Source organism: Pteropus medius, unplaced genomic scaffold (genome assembly GCF_902729225.1).
Source record: "Pteropus medius unplaced genomic scaffold, Ma_sr-lr_union100, whole genome shotgun sequence".
Lineage (NCBI taxonomy): Eukaryota > Metazoa > Chordata > Mammalia > Chiroptera > Pteropodidae > Pteropus > Pteropus medius.
Window position 1 is genome coordinate 617033 of NW_024353906.1, and position 20974 is coordinate 638006.

The window sequence follows — 20974 nt, forward strand, 5'->3', positions numbered from 1 at the left end:
TACCCTCATTCAATAAACAGGAAGGAAATCAATAAACAAATGAGTAACTTCTTCTGGTTACCTCTTAGGTTTTTTGAGACCACACCCCTTGGAAGCATCTTGAACAGATTTTCCTCTGATTGTAATACTATCGACCAGGTACACAGAGCTATGATTATAATACCATCGATCAGGTATACAAAACTGTGACCCACTTCCCCATTCAGAGAGAGGCCAAGCCCCTGTCTGTTGCTGGCTTCCCCAGATCCAGTGACCAGAGCCCTGGGTGGGGGAACCCAGTGGACCCCAATATGATTATAATGCTGCCTCAGGGCCTGCCCCCACTCCCGCTGAAACCATCAGAATAAGGCTGAGGGAAACCAAATTCCTTTGGCTTCCATCCAGGAACCTCTGGCTTACTCCATCCAGTAAGGTTCCAGCATATTCTGAACCAAGGTGACTGATTTTGTGGAGAATATTTATTCTGATTCAGCCTGTATTCTTTATTTACCATTGTAGTAGATGGGAAGAAAACAAAGTCCTGACTCCTGCCCTCAGGGAGCCTACAGTGTAGCTGGAGAGATAAGACATATGCCTGTAATAATGTGAGAGAGCAAAAACTTGGCAGCAGGTACACACTGAACATCATCAAATACCAAAAGTTATCTCCCTCTCTCCCCCTCTCCTCCCTCAGCACATCCCATCCACGCTGGAGTGCCTGAGCCGATCCACCCTGCTCTGTGTCTCAGCCCTGGCCGTCATCTCCTATGTCACACCTGTGTTCCTCGTGGCCCTCTTGCCCCTGGCCATCGTGTGCTACTTCATCCAGAAGTACTTCCGGGTAGCATCCAGGTGATGGCAGCATTTTCCAGCCTCCAGGGTTGAGGGTGGGGTGGGGGGTGGGAGGTACTTTGCAATGGGTAGTTTACTACTCTTGTTAGAGTCATCATCATAAAAGCAGTAGAGTCATGTTCCCCCCACCCCCAAAGGAAAATAGAAATGAAGGAAATGAAATATTTGTATCCACTACCGTAATATAACCATCTGTCTGCACACACCTCTGAACTATTTCCTTAGGAGCTATGGTCAGGAGTGGCACTGCATGTGTTTATGCCCTTCATTCATTTTGTCAAAATGCTTCTCAGAAGGGTCATATGAGTCCAGTGACCAGGCTGATTGCTGACGCGTGAAGTCAGAGCACACCTGATGTGAGGCGTGTGATGACAACCACATGTCCCCGCCCATGCGGGTCCAGAGAAAGGCTAGAAGCCTCGACACAAGGGAGCCTCTCTCCACCATTCTCATGATCATATTCACCTTCATGAACCTTGGAGCCACGCATGCCTCTTTCATACTCAAAAATTTTAATAACATTCTCTAGGAGTTTTTTTCTGGGAGTGATTCTGTTAAACTCATAGATTCAAAGAATTATAGGGACAATTTTAAAGAACTTTTAGGCCAGCATTTCTCAAACTGCCAATTACAACCTTGGGTCATGAAATCAATATCATAGATCACAACCAGGATTTAAAAACAGAAAAGAAAAGAAAAGAAAGAAATAGAACAAACTGTATTCACATAGTAACAGTAAGCTTTGCTTCATGAAACCTTTGGGTTCTGTAGGTATGTGTGTGTGTGTGTGCTGATTTGTTACATAAAATGTATTGCTTCCTGCAAGTTGTGGTCAGGAAGGTTAAGTACCTTTCCCAAGTGCACAAAGTTGTTCAGAAACTGGAGTCAAAATGCTGATTAGCAATAAAGATAAAATTTAGATACATCTTGGTCACAATTACTTTGCCCATGAGGATCAAGATTTGTATAAATGGCTTTTTGCCTGGATAATCCAGAATCCCCCGGTACCCACAAGGAACATAGTACACTGACATTCGGGAAATCACAGTGGCTTTTTAAACACTATGCAAGCTGTTCTACAAAGTTCATTTCTGCTTCCAGAGAAAATGCCCTGTTCTCCTGGAACCCACTCTTCCTGGAGACAGTTTGTCCAGGAAAGCTGCTTCGAGCATCCCAACCTGGCCTCTCCGGCACTAATGCACTTGTCAAGGTGCAGCTGTGGGGAGCAGGAGCAATTCTATTGCCATGGAAACCACTGGCCTTTCGTGGGGCTCTTTAGATTATGGCCTGAGATGTGCTGAAACCTATTGTGGTTACCGGGGAGGGAACTGATAGCTTTGAGTTGGCCTTCCTATTCCTTTGACTAGATGTTACAAGGTTAAGATTGTTCATCTGTGAAAGGGAAGTAACACTGCCTGCCCAGCCTTACTGCAGAGCAAGGCTATGCAGCAGAAGCGCAGGGACAGATACAGACATGAGGTGCCCAGGTTAGCAGTAACTGTTGCGGCATCCTGGTTAAGCACTTTACCTAAATGAGCGATCTGATCCTCACAAGTGCTGATAGAGTGGTACCATGGTCTTCCCTCTTTCCAGATGAGAGACTGAGATCTAGAGAGGTGAAGCCATTTGTCCACACGGTAGTAGGGGTGAGCTAGAATTCAGACAGAGGCTGAGCCCTGAGCCTGCCCTCCTAACCATTCCTCTCTGCTCCCTTGGCACAGGGACCTGCAGCAGCTGGATGACACCACCCAGCTCCCACTGCTCTCGCACTTTGCTGAAACTGTGGAAGGCCTCACCACCATCCGGGCCTTCAGGTTCCAGATTCACCCCGGGGTGGCGGGGGGCGGAGGTGGTGGGGGGGAACCAGGGTCTGGGTCATGAGATTCAATTCTCAGGGCTCTACTCACAAAGGCCCAGGACATTTATTTCCCAAACCCCTCCTCAGGCCTCAAGGGCCAAATGATGCCCACTGGGTGGGGGGTCAGGCCAGGTGCACTCCACTGTATGATCCATCAGAGAGGAAAATCTCAGCCCTGCAGCCAAGCCCAGGACCTCTGTCAACTAAGGCAGAGCATCAAAAGAAACAAGGCCGGGACAGGTCCTCACATATCAATGCTAGAAAGATTTACATCATGTGGGCCAGCCCTGAGGCCACCTTTTATTGAGACTCTCCTGGGAGAAACACCATGCTGAGTACTTTCCATGCCAATTTTGTTCATTCTGCACTGCAATCAAGGTGGTGATCATGTTTATTCCCATTTCTCAGATAAGAAAATTGAGGCTCAGAGAGGTTATATGACCGCTCTGTGTAAGGTCCCATAAAGCCCAGACTTGAAACTGCTCATTCATTGAACAAACATTTACAAAGTACTTACCATGTACTAAGTAAGCCCCATGCCAGGTACTAAAAAAGACAGAGATGAGTCAAATGAGCCCCTTCCCTGGAGGTATTTACAGTCCAGGCTTTGAGTAGGCCAAGACAAACCCATGTTTCTGAAAGAAAGGGAGACATAGCAAGCATATAAGGGAAGCAGTCATGGAAGTCTGCATAGAGGTGGTGCCATTGGAGCTAAGACTCAAAGTATGGATAAGTGTTCACTAGGCTGGAATGCCCCAAAACTTCAGTGCCCCTGCCATCTTCCTTCCCCCCTGAGTCATGATGTTTGGCTAGATGGGAGCACCCAAGACTGCTGGCGAGTGAAGAGGGCTGTTGTTCCCCACCCCAGTTTCCATTTGAGGTATTAGGGCATCTCTTCTCTAGCCATACAGGCCAGACCCCTGACCCAGATAGTTGGACTGTGGTATGTAAACTTTAGCCAGAGAGTGATCCTAGGTTATTTTTAGGATGGCATCACTGTGCAAGGTATGACGGTAACCATGCTATACCAAGCCCTGTGTCCAGGAGTAACCCTAGGGCTCAAGGACTAACAGAGGGTCCACGGAGGTTTGCATCTCCTCCCCTGAACCCCTAAAGTCAGCTGCAGCCCTGGGAGAGGTGCCCAGGCTCCTGATGCATCTCTGCAGCCCCTGTTCACACCTTAGGGCTTCTGGGGCCAGTGGGAAGTCCTCTTAGGGGTCTTGTCTGAGTAAAGCAAAGCCAAGCAAAGCAGAACTGTGCCCCAGCCTTGACTCCCTGGATATCCCCTGCTCCCGTGCAAGCCTGTGTTGTCTTCCACACAGACTCTCCTTTGAGCCTGGCATAAGACCCGAGGTTCTCCTCCCACCCCACTTCTCAAGCCTGAACTTCCCTAGTTCCTTCAACTTCCAGGACCCTCCACACCCTCTACTCTAAGTTTTGGAGATGTCCCTCTTATAATTGGTGTCCTGGAGGCCTTCAGGCTGAGTCTGGGGCAGAAAGATTGTGATTTTCCTAGAGTGGGCCAGACCCTCCCAGTAGGATCTGAATGGATCCCAGCATTCAGCCAGCCAGAGGAACTGCTGCCTAGCAAGGCCTCCCATACACTGCACTGACACAGTGGACGGTTTTTTAATGAACGAGGAACTTTTAAATCATCCCTTGGATGTGTTTAACTCATTGGCTTCTGCCCAGTAGATCGCCCTGTCAAGAACTAAGTAGCACTTATTGATTGTGCACTTGCCAAGTGCCAGGCCCTGTGCTAAGTGTTGCGTATGTATTGCATTTAATCCTCACAAGAGCCCCACGACATAGTTACTGTAAACTCATACTAAATGAAGAGAAGAGACCCACAGAGGCTGAGAAACCAACTCGAGACCACATAGACAGTGGAAGCTGGTGCTGAGGTTGGAACCCAAGCCAATCTGACTTGGTTTTTCTAGGAGGCCCTGCTTTTTCTCAAAAGAGTTTCAAGAGTATCCAGCACTTGGCTCAGTGTTGGGCTCAGAGGTTGTTTCAATCCATGCAGGAACTATTACTGTCCCCACATTACTAATGAGGAAACAATCTCTCTTGACACACAGCCAGTAAGTAGTGGATAGGACTCCAACCTGGGTCTGCGTGGCCTCAAAGCTGCAGCTCTTTCCAGAGTCCTCACACCATCATGTACCTGTCACAGAAGCTCACACACACCCTCGTACACACCCACTCCTCAGACCAGTCACACACCCCTCAGACTCTCCTGTCACACACACACACACGCTTACACATACACATCTTCAACTTGCTCTTAATCAAACCCTTCAGATGTATGGTTTCCCACTCGCCTCAGATATATCACCCACCCACACGCATCCACCCTGTGGCTATGCAATCACACGCTCCCTCACACCTCAGAGACTCACTTCAGTCTCCTCAAACATATAGTTCAGTCACAGGCCCTCCACTCAGAAATAATCAAAGCAGAACAAACACCTTCCTGGAATGAAAAGCAAATGCCCAAGAAGGCTCATCTTGAGTCCCTCTGAGTCCCCTCAGTTGTGTCCCTGAGGCCAGAGCTGAGATGGCTTTCATTCGTTACATCATTCATCATCAAACAAGTGCTCCTGCCCCTCCCTTGAGCCTGGCCCGAGCCAGCCAGAACCAGTGATTCCAGGATCCCAGGCTGGTCAGAGAAAGGAGGCAGATCCATACTTAGAAACTTGGGAGAGAATGTGATGAGGGCACAAGGGTGGAAAGAAGGCTCCAGAGTCGCTTGTATAGAGAAGTCCCTTCTACCTTAGAGGCTCAGGGAAGGTTCCCACGGGCTACGTGGACCAAGATTATTCCCTGCAACCCTTTTCATCCTCCCTCCAGGTACGAGACCCGGTTCCAGCAGAAGCTCCTTGAATACACGGACTGCAACAACATCGCCTCCCTCTTCCTCACAGCTGCCAATAGGTGGCTAGAAGTCCGCATGGCAAGTGCCACTCGCCCCACCCCGGGCCCTGGGACAGGGGCTTCTGATAGGAAGGGCCAAACATGGACCAGAAGGTGGGAAGAGAGAATGGAGCACCAGCTCAAGTGCGCACACAGGATGGGCACAGAGCCCTCCTGCTTCTCCCAGACCTGGTGATCAGTCCTCCCAGTGTCTGACCTGAGCCCCTTCTTCTCCATATCACTACCCAGAGGCTGTGTATCTGAGACATTTGCCAACAGATGGAATAGTTGTATGTTTAGCTGTGAGCGGTGTGTGTCTGAAGTGGGTCATATGACACAGACGTTGTGTACATGTGTGGGCCAGCTGATAAGGCAAGTATGCAGGTCGTTGTGGAGTGGTGGGGGGGTGCATAAGCTGTGTGCAGTCATTGTCTCCTGGGACTCAAGCCTTCACAGGTCTCCCGTGTATCTGATGATATGCACATGAGTTTTGGGGCTGGGGTTAAGTCATGGCTGAGCTACTCTCTCTGCCCTGAAGAGGGGTTGGGGGCCCACTGTGACTTCACGCCCTAAGAGCCCAGGCCAGCCCCCATCCTTCCGCAGGAGTACATTGGTGCATGTGTGGTCCTCATCGCAGCTGTGACTTCCATCTCCAACTCCCTGCACAGGGAGCTCTCTGCTGGCTTGGTGGGCCTGGGCCTCACCTATGCCTTGATGGTGAGTGGCAGCAGGCTGGGGCAGGGGAAGCATCAGACACCAGCACCCATGGAATCCCGGGGCCCCTTTCCCTAATGAGACACCCCCCAGGCCTTACCCCCAGCTACTTTGAGTCTGATGCTAGAGGGACCATGTGGGAGGGCTGACAGCAGAGTCCCGCCTCTTCGCCCAGGCCCCAGGCCCCAGACGGTGGTGGGTGAGGAACCACATTCACTGGAACCCTCCCCATGCCTCTGGGAAGGGTCACCCTGAACAGCCAGCCGGTGGCAGTAAAAGACATCAGCTGTAAGAACATCCCCAACTCCCCTGCAGCCAAGTACCAGGCACAGCCAGGCCCAGGACAAGATGACCATGACCAGCTCACTCCCCACAGGTCTCCAACTACCTCAACTGGATGGTGAGGAACCTGGCAGACATGGAGATCCAGCTGGGGGCCGTGAAACGCATCCATGGGCTCCTGAAAACTGAGGCAGAGAGCTACGAGGGGCTGCTGGGTGAGGGGCATAGGAGGGCCAGAAGGAGGGGTGTGTTTGGGTTGAGGGAGCCTGGGGGTGGGGGGACACTCCTCGATACCAGCTGTGGCCCACGCCTGATGGCTGACCCCTAGCCCGGCCCCCAGCACCATCACTAATCCCGAAGAACTGGCCGGACCAGGGGAAGATCCAGATCCAGAACCTGAGTGTGCGCTACGACAGCTCCCTGAAGCCCGTGCTGAAGCATGTCAACGCCCTCATCTCCCCGGGACAGAAGGTCAGGGGCACGAGGGCATCGGGCTGGCAGTCTCATGGGCCCCTGATGGCCCTCCAGGCCTCACACTCATTCAGAGCCCCCAGTCTCCTGGCCCTGGGCCCCTCAAACTGACTAGGCTCAGCCCACCTCTCCCCTCCCTTCCTATCTCCTTACCTACCAAGGAGATAGACACCTGGACTCCCCAGATTAGAGGGGCTTTGTCCGCCCTACCCCCTCCCTGCTGCTGCAGATGGTCAGGACTTTCCCAGAGCACTGCCCCCTGAGCTTCAGGACTGTCACAGGGATAGAGTGTGAGGCACCCTTGTTCTGGGGAGGGAGCCCTGTATGGCACTCTGCCCCACCTCTCTGATTGAGCCCCTCCTCCTCACTCCCCTCCTGCTCTCTCTGCCACTGCCCCTCTCCTTCCATCCCTTTGCGACTATCTATGTCTCTGTATTGCTTCCTTATTGTCCTTTCTGTTGGTACCCAAGGGCCAGGAAGCTATGGGGTCAGAAATGACTCCAGTTTAAAGTGGGACACACAGAAACATCCCTGCACACCACACTCAGCCACCGCATGCCCTCCTGACACACCCATGCACATAGAAACACCAATGTCCCCAACTCCCCTGCAGCCAAGTACCAGGCACAGCCTGGCCCACACTCAAGCCCAAGCAAATGAACATCTATACCCTACACTTGCTTGTGGGGTTCCATGGGAGCCACCTCTGGACCCACTGCAGGAAACAAGACCAAGTCCAGGTCCCAGCCCTGGCCAAAGAGAAGCCGGACAGAAAACCAAGACACGAAGACATGCTATGGCTTCCCATACCTGTGCGTCCCCAGAGCTAGCACCAGAGGCTCCCGGCTACCTCCAGAGGCTCCTCAGCGTACCTATTTCTCTCTTTCCAGATTGGGATCTGTGGCCGCACGGGCAGTGGGAAGTCCTCCTTCTCTCTCGCCTTCTTCCGCATGGTGGACATGTTCGAAGGTGAGTAGTATGGCGGGCACCCTCAAGTACCCACAGCCACCAGATGGGACCTCAGTCCTGGTGTACGGTCAGACATCACAGGAGGCCCAGCAATCACTATCTTCCCCTGCATCTTCATTGGGACCCACGCCCCAGGCTGCACCCATCCCAGCACCACCGTTCTCCTCCGTGGTGTCCCACCTGTGCCATCATCTCCACGCAGGACGCATCATTATTGATGGCATTGACATCGCCAAACTGCCGCTGCACACCCTGCGCTCGCGCCTCTCCATCATCCTGCAGGACCCAGTCCTCTTCAGCGGCACCATCCGGTCAGCCCCATCACCCTGCCAGGCCACCCAGATCCCAGGGCCAACTCAGCTCCATTGCCTCTGAGTACAAAGAGGAAGGGGGTGGGCAGGGCCCGGAGCATTCAGGTACCCACCCTAGGTACCCACCTCCCCGGCCAAGCAGCCCTGCTCAAGCCTGGGCACTAGGGGCTGGCGGCAGTTCTTCGGAGGAGTTCTGCCCTCATGCCCTTGTCTTTCCCATTAGACTTAGGCAGGTACTGGTAGGGATGCCCCAACCCTCAGGTCTGGGATGCCATCACCTTGGTGCCCTCCAAGTGAATCAGTTCTCATTCACTGCTCCTCTCACCCTCTGAGGGTCCCATGGAGACAGAGTCAAGACCATCCTCCCTCCCTAGAGGAGCTTTCTATGTCATCCTCCAGATTTAACCTGGACCCGGAGAAGAAGTGCTCTGACAGCACACTGTGGGAGGCCCTGGAGATAGCCCAGTTGAAGCTGGTGGTGAAGGCACTGCCGGGAGGCCTCGGTAACTACTACTGACTGAACACTTGGTCGGACACTAAAGGACTCGTGTAAGGGCTGGGGAAAGAAAACTCATGTCTGAGGTTTGCCCAGAGTTTGGAATCTGAGGTCTAGCAGGACCCCAGAGACCATTTAGCCCTACTTCTCTCCATACAGAAGCTCAGAAAGGTCAAGTGACTTGCCCAGATTATGTAACTGGTCAGTTCAGGGTCTGGCCTCTCCTGCAGGGCACGGGGGAAACACGGGGTCACTGTGAAATGGAACTTGCAAGCCTCCGATACCCTGGCAATATTTTCAGCCCCGTCCTTCCCTGTGCACCTGCCTGCCCAGTGCTGTGGAAGGAGGAAGGAGAGGATAGACTGGGAATCACAGGCACAGGGCACTCGAGGGAAGACGCCCTCACCCCAGCAGTCGCTAGAGCCTTGGCATAGTTACTGCAACCCCTGTGGCAGCAGAGGCTGGCCAAGCCTTTTGATGGGATACCTGGATCCCCCTACCAAGGCCCCCACACAGGAAGCACATACACACTCAGTGCACACGCCCACCCCTGCACTGCCCAGGGCCCCAGCAGCACAAAACCCTAGAGGCTGTTCTTCGCATTGTAATCCATGTAATCTCATGTAACCCGTGTTGTTTTATAAGGCACAGCAACTCTACATGCCTGTACTCAGGACAAACGCCCTCAGATTTGCCCCTGTACACACGTTTCCTGACACCCCCCCAAACCCCACAAGCCACAGCATCTACTCTACTCACAAGGCAGGATTCACTCAGCCCTGCTCCCCTCCCTGGGGCTGATTTCAGATGCCATCATCACAGAAGGCGGGGAGAATTTCAGCCAAGGCCAGAGGCAGCTGTTCTGCCTGGCACGAGCCTTCGTGAGGAAGACCAGCATCTTCATCATGGATGAGGCCACGGCTTCCATCGACATGGCCACGGTTGGTCCTGGGCACATCCACGGGCTGGGGATCTTGGAGAAGGTCTTGTAGGGGTGTTAGGGAGAAGTTTGCACAAAGTAGTCCTGAAGTTTAAGTTGCCTTTAACATCAAGGGCCATTTGTGGAAGAAAAAGCAAAGGGCCAGAGAACCGTGACTCCAGCTAGTTTTAGGTCCTGTTCATAACCCAAACCCACCTACACACAAGCTGCATAGAGACCTGCAGAGACTTCCCACCTGTCACCCGCCACACAGCATACCCCAGACACACTCACAGCACACATACATGCACAGAGCTGAGCTCCCAATAGGCTGGGGACCTGGTCAGTCCTATGGGGACTAGGGCCAGACAGAGGGACGGAGTGGTGCTAGGATTGGGGTCAGATGGGAGCTGGGCCACAAGCCTGGGCCCCACATCCCCAGAGCCAGACTGGACCCCATCTGCTGGCACCGGGCGGGTCAGCCAACAGCTGCTGCTCCCACCTGGCAGGAAAACATCCTCCAGAAGGTGGTGATGACAGCCTTCGCAGACCGTACCGTGGTCACCATCGCGGTAAGGGGCCCTTGGTGGGGTGCAGGGGGATACCTGGACACAGGGCTGGCCTTCTGAGGCTGTCATCAGTGAGCAGCCCCTGAGATCACTTGGGCCTGGTAATCAAGAGAGGATCCTGGAGCTGGGCAGGGAGGCTGGATCGCAGGATTTGGGGTAGAGGGGTTTGCACCTGCACGTCCATCAGACCTCCCCTCTCATTCTCCAGGTTCCAAAGTCCCCTCATGTCCCAAGGCCTTATGAGCTAGGCTGAGGTTACTTCTCCATAGGAAATGGGGAATGGGGTGACTCTCTGAGACTTGAAACCTGGAGGTTGGAGCAGAGCTGAGACTTGATGAAGGGAGAGGGTATCATTAGTGGCTCAAAATCACAGCCACCCCAGGAAAGGGCTGTCACCGCAGAGATAGGACATTCTGGCCACATGCCTCCTCCTCCAAGCTGCAGGAGGGATACCCTCAGCTGCCCCGCCCCTTCCCCCATCACCCTAACCAGCCCCCTCCTGCCTGGCCCAGCACCGCGTGCACACCATCCTGAGTGCAGACCTGGTGATTGTCCTGAAACGCGGTGCCATCCTTGAGTTTGACAAGCCAGAAAAACTGCTCAGCCGGAAGGATAGCGTCTTCGCCTCCTTTGTTCGTGCAGACAAGTGACCTGCCAGAGCCCAAGTGCCATCCTATGGCCCACCCTGCTCCCACCTCCCGCCTGGGTTTTCTAACTGTAAATCACTTGTAAATAAAGAGATTGGTTATTTCCTACCAAAAGCCTTGGCGCTGGTGGGCGGGGGCTCGGGTGGCCTGTGAGTCCAGTGGAGCCAGCATGACTTTGGCATCGGCAGACCTGAAGAAGCTGTGTGCGTGTGGGCAAAAGGAGTCTCATCTGTGAAATGAGGGTTGTATTTGTCTCCTAGGGCTACCAGAACAAAATACCACAGACTGGGTGGCTTAAACAACAGAAATTTATTTCTGACCGTTCTAAAGAATGGAAGTCTAAGATCAAGGTCACAGATTTGGTTTCTCCTGAGGCTTCACTCCTTGGTCCAGATAGCCATCTTCTAGCTGTATCCTCACATGGCCTTTCCTCTGTGCATGTACATCTCTGGTATCTTGAGAAAGATGCTCTTTCCCAATAGTTGCCACAAAAATCTTGGGAGCAAATCTTAGTGGACCAATTTGGGTCTTATCCCCACCTTTGACCCAATCACTGTGGTCAGAGGGCTGAAATATACTGACTGGCTAGGACTGAATCACATGTCCCTTTCTCTGTCCCCCATGCAGGGGCATTCAGAAGAGAGAGAAGGGAGGCCCTTCAGAGGGAAAACACAGTGTATATACCATAAGTCAGCCAGGTGGTGGCTGGGAGATGCTGGGGCCCAGACATTGGGGTGACCAAAACAACCAGCTGTCCTCAGATTCCATCTGTATCATCAAACAGGACTGCATACCTGCCCTCAGCCAAGAAATGGCAAATGCTCATTTGCATATCACTTTATTATCATTTACGTGTTGCCTTTAGTACCAGTGCTACCAGGCCCTGGGCTATAGACCCAGAAGTCTTGGACCTGTGTCTGTCTTGTTTGCAAGTGGAACACATGCAACATAAAAAAACCCCACCAGTCATTGGAGAGGGGCCCAGCACAAAACAAACCCTTCTGGGTGTTTCAAGAACTCAGAAAGGGAGAGTTCTGTGAGGCTGCCTGGGAGAGGCAGGATTTGAGTTGGGCATGGGAGGGGTAGGAATTAGTAGGCAGAGAGTTAGAGAAATGGGCCCATGCAATGTGTGGTGGCATAAGATTAGACAGCCTTGAATGCCAGGACAAGGAGTCTGTGATAAGGCTCTGAAAAAAAGGAAGTAGAGACTTTTTTAAGTGAGAAATGGACCTGACAAGTGCAATGTTTGGGAGAGATGAGTATGAGGAGGTACGGGATGGATCAGGAAAGGAGGCTGAGCCCTTTGGGTAGGGGGTTTGCTCTCCTGGAAAGGGTAGAGCAGGGAATAGCTGAGGCCTCAGGGCCACGTTGTGAGGCAGGGCCTTGCCCTTCCAGCTCTGAGATGCCTCTGGGAGCCCTGCAGCATCCTCCACTGTGGGGCTTCTCAGGAGCAGAGCCTGGGAGGGGAAAGGATTTCCATCCCCTGCATGCCCCGCCCCCTCCACCCAAGGAATTGAATGCAAGTAGCAAGAGAAGGGCAGGGCCCACACTGAAGTCTTGTGGAGATGCCCAAGGCCCTCCTAGCCCAAACCCTTCCATAAAACCCTGACGGTCTGCCAACCTTAACTTGGATACCATACAGATATAGGTCATCTCTGGTTATTAGAACTGACTCTTCTATATGTGAAATCAAAGCCTGCCTCTGTTCCACTCCTTGAACTCCAGGGGTTTCTGCAATAGTACCCAAACTCCCTGGGGGGCTCTTCAATGCTTCTTTTCTGATGGCTAAAGAGCTGCAGTTGCCCCAGAATTTTCCTGTATAACCCTGTCTCCTTGAGCTTCCACTCTGCTCATCCTGTTTCCCCTCCCCACCCTAGGCACTGCATCTCTGGTGATATAGCCCAAGATCACACTTACCCTGAGTAGTATTCACTGTGCCTGCAGGTGGATATGAGAGAGAAAGGAGCACTCAATAAGAAAGTCACACCCTGCCCCACTCTGGCCCATATCCCCACAGTCCCTATCTTTCCAGCTCCCGCCTCAAACCCTTACTCCAACGAATAGACAGAGAGAGGGAGTGGGGCCATTATTGCCACAACAGAGACCTAGCAGGCTTTCCTTTTCAGCTGCGAACTGGGGGCTCCCCATCTGGGGCCCAAGCCACAGGCAACTCCAGGTTGATGCCTGCAATAGAAACGCCACTCCTGTCCAAGCCAACAGTTTGTGTCCCCCAGTGCCCAAGCCGGCTCTAATACAGCCACTCAGACCTTGGTGCCTCCTATTACATAAGGTAGAAGAAATTAGGCTGCAGATGTAAGGAGATGTAAAGCAAGTGCCAGTAGCTCAAACCCTCCTTAAAATGCTCGGGGGAGGTGAACGGCGAGGGGTGGGGCTTGAGCCTGTGCCCGACCCCTCTAGTTCAGGAACAGGTCGGGCTCCCCCTGGCGGCACCAGGCCCCCACTCCACTCTTCAGGCGCCCCTCGCCTTCAACCTTCTACCCACACCTAGCACAGGTCGGTCTCCACCCACCCACAAAAGGATGAGAGGACCGCCCGCTGCGAGCGCCCGGGCGGCAGGAGGGGGCGGGGAGGGGACGGCTGCGGCTTGAGGAACAGGAGCAGGTGCCTCGGCGACAAGCAGGCGGGGCAGGGACGGAGCGCGCAGCGGGGGCGCGGCGCCGGCGTGCGTGCGGCGGGCGGGGAGCCGGGAGGCCAGGACTCTAGAGCGAGCCCGGCCAGGTCGCGCTGGGGGCGAGGGGATCTGGAGTTGAGCCGGGTGGGGTGATGACTCTGGAGGACTCAGGATCCCAAGGAGACAGGGAGGACGAAAGCTGGGGAGGATCTGAAGAGTAGAGAGAGCGGTTGGGGGGTGGGAGAGAGAGGGCATAATTTGGGAGGAGACTGGGGGTAGTCAGAATATACTTGGAGGGGGGCGGGGGGCAGAAATGGGTGCGGCAGGAGACGCGGTGGGAGTTGTGTGAGGGCTGGTCGGTTGGAGGTGTTAAGTTTTAAGGTGGGAGAGGTGGGTTGAAAAGGAAGCCTCGGTGGGAAGAAGGGGCTTAGTGGGACGCTCAGGGATGGTCAGTAGGTGGAGGACTGTTGAGCTGAGACCCAGGGCCAGGTGGAGAACAGGCAGGGCGGGGGTCTCACTAGGCGGTGGACAGGTAGGCTGAGGTGTGAGGCTGGTTTAAAGAAGCGAAGCAGAGGCCAGATGGAGACGAGAATGAGTCTGGTTGGGGAGTCATCTCAGAAATGAGGCCAGCACAGACTGAGTGAGAGTGGTCCCAAAGTGGAAGGGTACCCAGGGAGGGAACCCTACAGTGAGGCCTAGGCTGGTCAGGGAGGCACCCCCCATGGGGGAAGCCTCTCCCTGGTGGTTGTTGGAGCCATGCTGTCCCGCAAGGGCATCATCCCTGAGGAATATGTGCTGACGCGACTGGCAGAAGACCCTGCGGAGCCCCGGTACCGTGCCCGTGAGCGGAGGGCCCGCTTCGTGTCCAAGAACGGCAACTGCAACGTGGCCCACAAGAACATCCGGGAGCAGGGCCGCTTCCTGCAGGATGTATTCACCACGCTGGTGGACCTCAAGTGGCCGCACACGCTGCTCATCTTCACCATGTCTTTCCTCTGCAGCTGGCTGCTCTTCGCCATGGTCTGGTGGCTCATCGCCTTCGCCCACGGCGACCTGGCTCCTGGTGACCTGGCCCCCAGCGAGGGCACCATTGTGCCCTGCGTCACCAGCATCCACTCTTTTTCATCTGCCTTCCTTTTCTCCATTGAGGTCCAGGTAACCATTGGTTTCGGCGGGCGCATGGTGACTGAGGAGTGCCCACTGGCCATCCTGATCCTTATAGTGCAGAACATTGTGGGGCTCATGATCAATGCCATCATGTTGGGCTGCATCTTCATGAAGACGGCGCAGGCCCACCGAAGGGCCGAGACTCTCATCTTCAGCAAGCACGCGGTCATTGCCGTGCGCCATGGCCGCCTCTGCTTCATGCTGCGTGTGGGCGACCTTCGCAAGAGCATGATCATCAGCGCCACCATCCGCATGCAGGTGGTGCGCAAGACCACCAGCCCTGAGGGCGAGGTGGTGCCTCTCCACCAGGTGGACATCCCTATGGAAAACGGCGTGGGTGGCAACAGCATCTTCTTGGTGGCTCCCCTCATCATCTACCACGTCATCGATGCCAACAGCCCGCTCTACGACCTGGCGCCCAGTGACCTGCACCACCATCAGGACCTCGAGATCATCGTCATCCTGGAAGGTGTGGTGGAAACCACAGGCATCACCACCCAAGCCCGCACCTCCTACCTGGCCGACGAGATCCTGTGGGGCCAGCGCTTTGTGCCGGTTGTGGCCGAGGAGGATGGCCGCTACTCCGTGGACTACTCCAAGTTTGGCAACACCGTCAAAGTGCCCACGCCACTCTGCACAGCCCGCCAGCTTGATGAGGACCGCAGCCTGCTGGACGCCCTAACCCTCGCTTCTGCCCGTGGGCCACTGCGCAAGCGCAGCGTGGCCGTGGCCAAGGCCAAGCCCAGGTTTAGCATCTCTCCGGATTTCCTGTCCTGAACTATGGTCCCTTGGGCCCCTACATCACATGTGTGCACACGGGCAGTATGGTATGGTATGTAGAGTGGACATGGTGTGGGCCTCTTGGCCAGGCCAGGACCTGGTGTGAGACTAGGCCTTCCTCGGCTCAGCCTCCCCGCCTGCTGCTCGCCCAGGGTGTTACAAGGCATTGTCATTATGCTATTTCTGGCCTCAGCAGGAGCCTGTACTGGGTTATTTTTGACCCTGCTTCTCCCAGCCCCAGCCCAGGACTGACTGGACTCCTTCCTGCGTCCCAAGTTCGGGAAGCTGTGGGAAGTGTTGGGCCCTAAAGCTGGGTCTCCAGCTTATCTTGGGCCCCCATGATCGACCATCCACAAGCTGAGCAGATGGCTGGGGAAAAACAGTCCCCAGGTTGGGGACCTGCTGCTGTGTTTCTGTGGCCCCAAGAGATGCCTGTGGCCAGGCCCTAGCAGCCCTTGGGCCCTGAAAATGTAATGAACTAGAAAGTGGGCCCAGCCAGCTGGGAAAGGCAGTCAATGAGGGAGCACATTCCAGCTGCAAGACTGGAGGTGTTGAGCCTACACAAACAGGAACTGTCGGAAGCTCACGGGGCTCCCCTCCACAGGGAAGGCTCAAGCAGGGAGGAAATGCTGCGAGGATGCTCAATTTTACTGAGTCCTGCTCAGGCACAGAGAAGAGGAGATGGGCCCTGTGCCCCTGACCTTTGCCCCAACACTAAGGCTTCTACAGTGAGGGCTCCATGGGCTGAGTGAGGCTGCTGTGCCTCCCTGCTCTCTTTCTGTCCCCCACCATTGGAGGCTGGAGTGGGCTGGGGAAGACAATGGCATGCCAAAAAGAAAGAGGCTGGAGTGGGGAAGGCAGTGGTCCTGGGCCCACTATAATTGGTGGGCCTCAGACCAAATTCTGGTCCTGGCTCCCCACCAGTGGCTGCCACTCACTGTATCCAGAGGGTGACTGCAGAGGGTCTTTGGGTTGCTAGGAAAGGAGAGGTTGGAAAACTCAGAATGGTGGGGGTGAGCAAGGTCCCTGAGGTGAAGAGGCCCTTGGCTCTGATAGACTTGACCCCAAACCTGGACTCTGGAGCAGCGCTGTGTATACTTGCCCAGAATTCTGCCTTTTCTCTTATCAATAAAGACTCCCTCCTCTGTGACCTAAATTCTGGGCTGTGCTTGCTGGGGAGGCAGGAAGCGTACTGGCAAACAGGGAAGGCAGGGGCTGGAGCTGCCAGTCCACATTCCAGAGGTGCCATGGACCATAATCCAAGGCCTGGGAAGGGATCTGAGGCTGGCCTTCTCCCCCAGTTCAGGGAGACTTCTCCCCTCTTGCCTCAGGTAGCCCAGCCCTGCCAGCCTGTCTGGACATTTCAACCTTTGGACACCTACCAGACTTATAGCCCTGCCTCCACTCCTGGGAATCTGCTGGAAGGCTGGGGTGCTCAGGGAGAGAGATGAGGATGTCATATGCATTAGTGTAGTGATTGGAGCATAAACCAACTGCCTGGGTTCAAATCCTGGCTCTAGCTCTAAGATCTTGGTCAAGTAACTTAACCTCTCTGTGCCTCAGTCGTCTCATCTGTAAAGTGGGATACTAATGGCACCTACCTCATAGAATTGTTGTGGGAGTAAGTGAAAAACACATATAAAATGCTTAAGTGTCTGATACATAATAAGTGCTTAATAAATGTTAACTCTTGTGATTGCTATTGAATCAGCCACATGATGAGACAACTGACCAAATGAATGTTAAGAGAGAAGGTGCTATTATATTTCCCCTCAGTGATGGTCTTACTTTCTTCACAATGTCCTCTCCCAGCTGTAGCAGCGCCTATTACCCGGTCTTCTTGTCTCTGTCTCGCCCCTTCAGTCCATCTGCCATGCAGCCACCAGGGTTATTATTAAAAGGGTTGTGATCATCCTCTCCATGTCAACTGCCTTCAGTGGTTTCCCATCGCCTTCTGGGTCAAGGCTAGACCCCACAGCCAGCCATTTCAGGCTTTTCCTGCTTTCTAACCTTACAGTTCACAGTTCTCTTGCCAGGACCCTGTGCACCCTCTCACTCCCTTACTATCCCCTTCTTGCATATAACATTGACCTTCCTACTTTTGAGCCTGGCTTATGTTACTCCCTTTGCCTGCACTGCCCAAGGCCTCATCCCTGCCTGTTCAAATCTATAAAAGTCCAGGCCAAATGATGCTTCCTTGACGCTTTCCCTTGTTCTTCTGGAAAAAGATAGTCCTGTCCCTTCTTCTGTATTTACGGGCATTCTACTTTGGCCTGTGTTCTCAGGTCTGTGTTCCCATCCGATATCATGTCATGGCTCCTTGAGGTCAGGGACTGTGTGTCATTTAGCACTGTGCCTGGCACTGAGTAAGTGCTGAATGAGTGAATGAATAGATGGATGAATGAATAGATGATAGATGCATGGATGGATGGATGGATGCATGGATGGATGGATGGATGGATGGATGGGTGGATGTGGATGGATGGATGGATGCTACAGGACAATAAGCCAAGGTTATTGAGGATTGCAGAGCGCTTTTGCTGGATTGGTGAGAGTGTGTCACAGGCTACTCCAGAAGCAGAGCTAAGGGGCCAGGAAGCTGCTGCTGCTGTTTCACACTCTAAGCTGCCTCCTCCCTGCACCACACAGTCCCCCAGCATTGGTTCCCTTCCTTGCTTAGCTGACCCATTTCTGGTTTAGAGGAAGAAGGGATGAGAAGCTACTCAGAGTCAGCCCAGACTTTCTGGGGGCAGCGCCTGGCTCTTGGAACTTAGCTTGGCTGTGTTTAAGATCCAGGGAGGGGCCAGACTCACTGAGAAACCCCTTGGCAGCACCATCCTTGGGACCCCTTCTAGAAGGTTACTTCTAGAGTAACCTTATTCCAGCCCCTCAGAGACTTTAAGTAGCTGGTGACAGTGAACTGGCAGGACTGAGGGCTCAGCTCCACCTGCTGGCCCCAAAGAAGACCTACTTGAGCCCAGAAAATCTGGGCCACTGGTCCTAGGCTCTCCACTCTAAGAGAGAAACCCCCACCCCCTGTGCCCCAGCCTTAAAGCCTAGCTCAGGGAAGAGCTGGAAAGTTCCAGGCATGGAGGGGCAGCTGGACCAAGCCTTCCTTGACTCCTCTGAATGTTTTTGCCCATTGATAGTTCTCCCTCCATCTGGGGCACTCCTGCTTTAAGGCACTGAACTACATTGGCCCAGGAAGTTTCTCTGAGCTTCAAGCCAGCAGGAACTTCTGTGACAATTTAGTTTCTGATATTCTGCCTCCAGGACAGCATCGAGCATCATATAAGAGCAGACAGAGCAGTCCATGTTAATCCGCACCCTGTGTGCAGAACTGGCTCTCCTCTAGGCCCACGGAAAGGGGATGGAAGTAGCTCGTGTCACCAAGGTCCAATGCCGAAGGAGGCACTGTTCTGCGGTTCAGTGCTGAGGGAGGCTCTGTTTTCCTCCAAGTCTGCAGATGAGGAAACAGGATCAAAAGTGACATTAACTTGCTAAGACCTCACAGCTAGTAAATGGCAGGCCCAAGGTTTGGACCTGAGTCTGTCTCAGATTGCTGCACAGTCCCAGTGACCTGAGCTCCAGCTTTTACTAGGGGTGCCACCTTTCCTAAGTGTCAAATCCACCACAAGGAGACACTTGTTCTCTAGATGAAGAACAAGAGGGAAAGTGTAACTCAGGAAGCCCCTGGGCCTCTCTGAGGTCCCAGATTGGAGACTAACAACAGACTCAGCTGCAATAACACCTAGGGATTTGGCATCTCCAGCCAGTCACCATGAGGCCCGCATGTAGCCCTGCTGCTGGAGAGGATTCACCCAGCTTCTATAGGACCCACTCTCCACAGGCGGCACCTTCCCAGCTCTGTCCTGCACTTAAGCTCCTCCCTGACAGCTTTTCTTAGGGAGAACTTCCCTAGGGAGCTTGCTGCAAGTAGAGTAGCCATGGCTTTCTCAGTGTCTCTGGGTTCACCGCCGATGCCTCTCCAGGTCTAGGAATCAGACATCCTATCTTGTACCAAGACATGCAGAAGACTTTGGGGAAGAAGATATGAATCGTTGCAAAGTCATGTTGACCCCATACTGGGGCAGATATCAAGAACTATGGATCTGTTTTAGCTTAACAAAAAAAACCCCAAAAACCTGGGAAAGGCAGAACTGTGGGATTCAAGTGCGAACTGGGTTCCAGAGAGTGGGTTTATTGCCCTAGAATCTAACTTATTGGCATTCTCTCTGCCAGGTCCATCTGCCTGGGGTATTTTATATTTTCATGGAAAAGGAAGCAGGTGCTACCTTTAACCTATTCTATTTCCACTCTGGGCAGACCCAACTCTGAATGACATGAGAGGCAGGTCACTTAGGCTGGCCAACTTGGGTACAGGAGTGTGAACTTCTGCCTTTCCCCTCAACTCAGGTCCTTTCAGGCACTGATGCCAATGAGGGGAAAAGTAATTCCAAGTGCATATGCAAGTACACAATTTATTTCCTTCACTGGGAGAAGTAAGAGTGTACAGGAGTACAGGTCAGGTCAACGGTACCCAAAAGCTTTCTTCAGCTTGTTAGTCACACATCTCCCGTTCATGAAGAGGTATCATTCTTTGCAGCACAAATATATCCCAAACTCCTCCTCCACAGACCATCAGCACCTAAAGTGATGAAGCAAACCAAACTTCGGGTAGCCCTGCCTCTGTGTCCTCTTTACTTCATTTGATCAATTCCAGCTTTTCTCATAAAGCCATTATTATTGGGGAAGGGAAGTCACTCCAGAGTAACCCAGAGAGAAGTAAATGCAATACAATTCTGAGGCTTGGATTCTTTTGTTAAATTCCTAATGTGTCCTTGGTTTTCCACCCATCTTGGCAGTGGAAAAATGAAAATCATCCCATAATTGTCTCTTTTGTGCTTCTCTTCAGTTCTTTCAAGTTCTGACCAGCATTTTTTCTAAGTTTAGTAATTCCTTGATGCCTTTTCTTTTTTCTACTTCACAGATTCTCTTCCAATCAATAATGTCCATTTAACATTCCCCCACATTTTACATCTTTACAATTTTTTAATCATCCTATAAAAAGATCCCATTTGTGATTTTCCCATCTAATGTATTTCATTTTTTACCTTTGTATTATTTTACTATTCTATCACAATCTCTACAAAATTATAATTTATTTTACTAAATGTATAAAATTTCAACTGCCTTACCACTTTTTCCCAAAGGGTGTCATTCTCTTTCAACCACTTTCAACCACTGTAACCAGCTTGAAACTACTTTAACTGTTGCCATGTTCCTCCTTCCAGTTCTCCACCTAGAAATTCATTGGTTCCCCTAATTACAGTCTCATAATAGGCACAAACCACACCGATGCTGCAATCCCCAAATACCACCACTAGAGGCCACTCTAAATCACCACCGTGG

The 20974-nt window shown here is 52.9% G+C and overlaps 2 protein-coding genes across 14 annotated transcripts in view; both read left to right on the forward strand.

The window, feature by feature from the left end:
- ABCC8 (ATP binding cassette subfamily C member 8) overlaps nt 1-11091 on the forward strand; it is a 71678-nt gene extending 60587 nt beyond the window's left edge. For 6 of the 13 annotated variants that reach the window (XM_039851474.1, XM_039851476.1, XM_039851477.1 and 3 more), the window contains 13 exons: nt 69-138; nt 674-831; nt 2553-2645; nt 5543-5645; nt 6209-6322; nt 6696-6816; nt 6942-7072; nt 7963-8041; nt 8244-8352; nt 8686-8855; nt 9656-9789; nt 10277-10339; nt 10849-11091. In XM_039851474.1, coding sequence (XP_039707408.1) covers nt 69-138; nt 674-831; nt 2553-2645; nt 5543-5645; nt 6209-6322; nt 6696-6816; nt 6942-7072; nt 7963-8041; nt 8244-8352; nt 8686-8855; nt 9656-9789; nt 10277-10339; nt 10849-10986 — 1483 coding nt within the window. In that variant the 3' untranslated portion in view covers nt 10987-11091. Of the gene's footprint in view, nt 1-68; nt 139-673; nt 832-2552; nt 2646-5542; nt 5646-6208; nt 6323-6695; nt 6817-6941; nt 7073-7962; nt 8042-8243; nt 8353-8685; nt 8856-9655; nt 9790-10276; nt 10340-10848 lie in introns of those variants that run through there. The other 7 variants (XM_039851478.1, XM_039851479.1, XM_039851486.1 and 4 more) reach the window with 4 other exon arrangements.
- Nucleotides 11092-13927: 2836 nt separating this feature from the next.
- On the forward strand, nt 13928-17140 carry KCNJ11 (potassium inwardly rectifying channel subfamily J member 11). Its single transcript, XM_039851497.1, has one exon. The coding sequence runs from the start codon at nt 14372-14374 to the stop codon at nt 15557-15559; it is 1188 nt and encodes a 395-aa protein (XP_039707431.1). The 5' UTR covers nt 13928-14371; the 3' UTR covers nt 15560-17140.
- Nucleotides 17141-20974: the final 3834 nt, after the last annotated feature.